At 43.0% G+C, this 3427-nt stretch overlaps 1 protein-coding gene across 1 annotated transcript; it reads right to left on the bottom strand.

Moving 5' to 3' along the window:
* Positions 1 to 385: 385 nt before the first annotated feature.
* On the bottom strand, positions 386 to 2521 carry LOC101845472 (protein bunched, class 2/F/G isoform; the record flags this gene model as incomplete). Its single annotated transcript, XM_013083197.2, is given in 1 exon segment — positions 386 to 2521. A coding segment is annotated over 1 exon segment (1457 nt), but the record flags the coding sequence as incomplete, so codon positions are not given.
* Positions 2522 to 3427: the final 906 nt, after the last annotated feature.

The following is a 3427-nucleotide window of genomic DNA, read 5'->3' on the forward strand; positions in this document are numbered from 1 at the left end:
ATAAAAATAGCATATTTGTATAGCGCATTCCCAGCTCAACAGAAGGCTCTATCTATGCGCTTTACACTATATTAAATTATGCGATTAAATTATTACCCCAGCAGACCATAGAACACTCCGAAACATTCTCAGCTTCTCGGGAAGCATACAGTGCAAGCAGCTGATTAAGCGCTCAAACACTAACAAACTGACAAGATCTTTCGCTGTCTATACGATCCAAATTTAGCAGAGAACGGAACTTCGGTCCAGCAATATTCAAGTCCATTTGTTGGCAGAGCGAGAGAGAGAAGTAAAGGGGTTTCTCAGGACCAGAAGCACTCAAAAAGTCCATCAAAATGAAAAAGTACAGTAGAACAAACACAGATTACATGACAACGAGACTTACCTCTCGTCCACGTTCTCCTCATTCCCCTCCTGTAGTCCCATGTTGTACATGGTCTCGACAGCTTCCTCCAGGTCCTGCGGTGCTTCCCCATCAGCCTGCAGCGTCTTTATACTCCCAGTGCTCTCATCCATGGCGACGCCACTCAGTGCCTGGTCACCGATGCCTAGGTTACCAGTGGAAGAGGTCATAATGTCACTACCTGCTGACGGGAGGACACTCCCTGTGCCAACTTGCTGAGAGGTAGCCGACGGATCCCCACCAGACGGGGGTAGATTGCCTCCGACGTGACTCTGGCTCTGAGACCGTGGGATGGGAACACCACCTACGACGATAAACCCTTGATTCTGAGCAGAACTCATGTTATCTTGAACAGCAGATTTGAAGTCTGCAGAAACGGAGGACGGTATCACACCTTGAGCCCCTCCAGCGGCAGCTATCAACGTTGAGTTTGGTACAGCGATAATCTGAGTGGTCTGTCCTGTCTGGACTCCATTTTGGTACAGTGATGTTGCTGGTCCATTTTGAGCATATGGAAAGAGGTTGGACTGCGGCAGACTCTGAACAATATTGGTCTGCACTGGCTGAGCAAGAGTTTCAAACGACGTACTGGACGAGGAAACAGCACGATTATAAGACATACGGATCTGGTGAGCTAGTAAAGGTGCCATCACTTCTGTGGATACTCCGGGCACCATCCCTTCAGAGGAAACTCCGTCAAGCTGGCTTAATACTTGACTAGATGGTGCAGGTTGAATTGGAACAAATACTTCGGACAGAATGGGTTGACTACTATCAACCACTGGGGGACTTAGGGCAACAGGCGTGACAAATATATTACTGGAAGATTCATTTACCCCATGTACATAATGTACAGAACTAGAAGAACTAAGGTTGCCAGATAAGGCAGGTATAATACTGTCTTCAGTCACTTTTGAGCCATTTTTCTCTAACGTTACCACAGCAGCAGGTGCCGTGTCGAAAAAGTCATAACAAACCCATTTACCTCTTCGGAATGGTTCTTTGGTTTCTATTTTCACCACTTTGAAACGAGACTGAGATTCTCTGTCCGGCTTCTGTTTCACAACAATTGTTGTTGTACTTGTGACATCATCTGGAGTAAGGGGCATCATGTTATCCTGTAAATCCATATCAACATCAGTTGCTTTCGAGCTTGTATCATACAATTCTGAACTGAGATCTTCAGTCTGGCTTTCATCCAAGCCATCAACACTATCAGCATCATTATCTACCGGCAGGTCTCCACTGCCACCCTTTTTAACACTTATAATCTTAAACGTTTTCTTTCTGGCAGGGTCAGCTGATTTTGATGGACTGAGATTGGAACTCTCTTCGTTGACAGCTTGAAGCGTGTCTACTTTAGGTACGGTATTCAAACCCTGCCCACGTAGCTGGTCGGCAGGATTAGCAGATGCTTCCGATTGCTGAACGTTTTCCATTGTTATTCCGAATTGTAGCTTTACTATAATCCGAGAACACAGGTAGCACCCTAAACAGTTTTGAAAACGTGCTGTTCACAGCACGGCTCCGTGTCACAAGATAAGAATGCTTCAATCAATACACTGTCACTGCCTGTGTGTACTGTGTACAGTATAGTGTCGAGATTTCGCACTCAATCCACGAAATGCAGGCTGAATATAAGAGTCACTCACCCCCTAGACTATAAAATCAGTCAAAACTGAAAACTAGTGACCTAATGCTATGCAGCCCTCACATTTTGAACCACATAAGACCATCCTTAAGAAAAGAATCTTTAAAACAAGATAACCGTACAAGCATCACTGTTCGATACAGTGACTAATGGCGGACATCATAACAATGCACACTGGGACGGAAACTACGTCATGACCTTTTCAGCGACCTTGTCTCGTGAACTTTAACCTATAAACCGATTTCCCAGACGAGGAAAAGGAAGGCCCGAGAGTTCAAATGTTCACTGCATATTCGCATGCGCATGTCGGTTTACATGGCTTTCTATATTCTGAAGAGATCTAAAATCTAGATCTAGATCTAGATCTAGATCTTTAGATCTAATCAAAAAGTTTTGATAAAGTACATATGCTCTATTATCTAGAAATTCATCGCAAGAATATAGCTGAGTGCAACAAATGACGCCATCTCACTATTTCGGTACCGTGGTTCTTAACGGTTGTTTAAGTTAGTTGGTTTTTTTCTCTAAATTCAAAAGCGCACTGGCACTAGATCTATACCATCTATGATCTATACCATAGAACTAGGCCTACCCCCTTTATCAAGCGCAAAACAACGGTTCTGGGGCGAATTACGCTTTCAACAAAAGAGTGAGAAGTCGTCGTCTTTACAGATACATGTAATTGTCTTGGACATATAGATCTAGCCTAGATCTAGATTCTAGATATCTCGTCACTCTTGCAGTTCAAGAACTCTCACTGATTTGCAAGAGAAACAATTCAAATACATCTAAGTAGGCTACAATAATTTCGCAATTAGGGGAGTTAATACTGGTAGCAATGTTAGTTATTTCTAACTCTTGTCAAATTTCCGCTCGTAACTGTTTATTTATTTACTTATTATTTATATTTACTTATAATTTCAAGTACTATTATATTATTCATACATTATTTATTTTGTCGGTATAGATCTACTATTGTTTTGGCAAACATAACAAAAGGGGGCGATCTCGAGGTTGAGAGGTTACGTTGTTCGACGCCTCTCAACCAATAGATCTAGATCTAGATCCCGGGTTCCAATCTGGTTAGCGACGGAAAATTTTCTCCTCTCAACTCTCAACAGTGTCACCTTTCAGTCCTTTCACCGCTTTTCGTACTGTCTAACCATGTTCTGTCGTCTGCTTTCGTCTCCACTTTCTGCCCCACTTCATTTGCCCCCTTTGGACTCCGGACGCTTTCTGTAGCCTTATTACTGTTAGGCCTACTCCTTGACTCTATCCTTATATATTATTCTATGCTGTCTATCGGCCACACCCCTAGTCTTATGGTGGGTAAGATCTATAGGCTAGCTTTCTCGGATAAGGACGAAAATTCT

The sequence above is a fragment of the Aplysia californica genome, unplaced genomic scaffold (assembly GCF_000002075.1).
Source record: "Aplysia californica isolate F4 #8 unplaced genomic scaffold, AplCal3.0 scaffold00217, whole genome shotgun sequence".
Lineage (NCBI taxonomy): Eukaryota > Metazoa > Mollusca > Gastropoda > Aplysiida > Aplysiidae > Aplysia > Aplysia californica.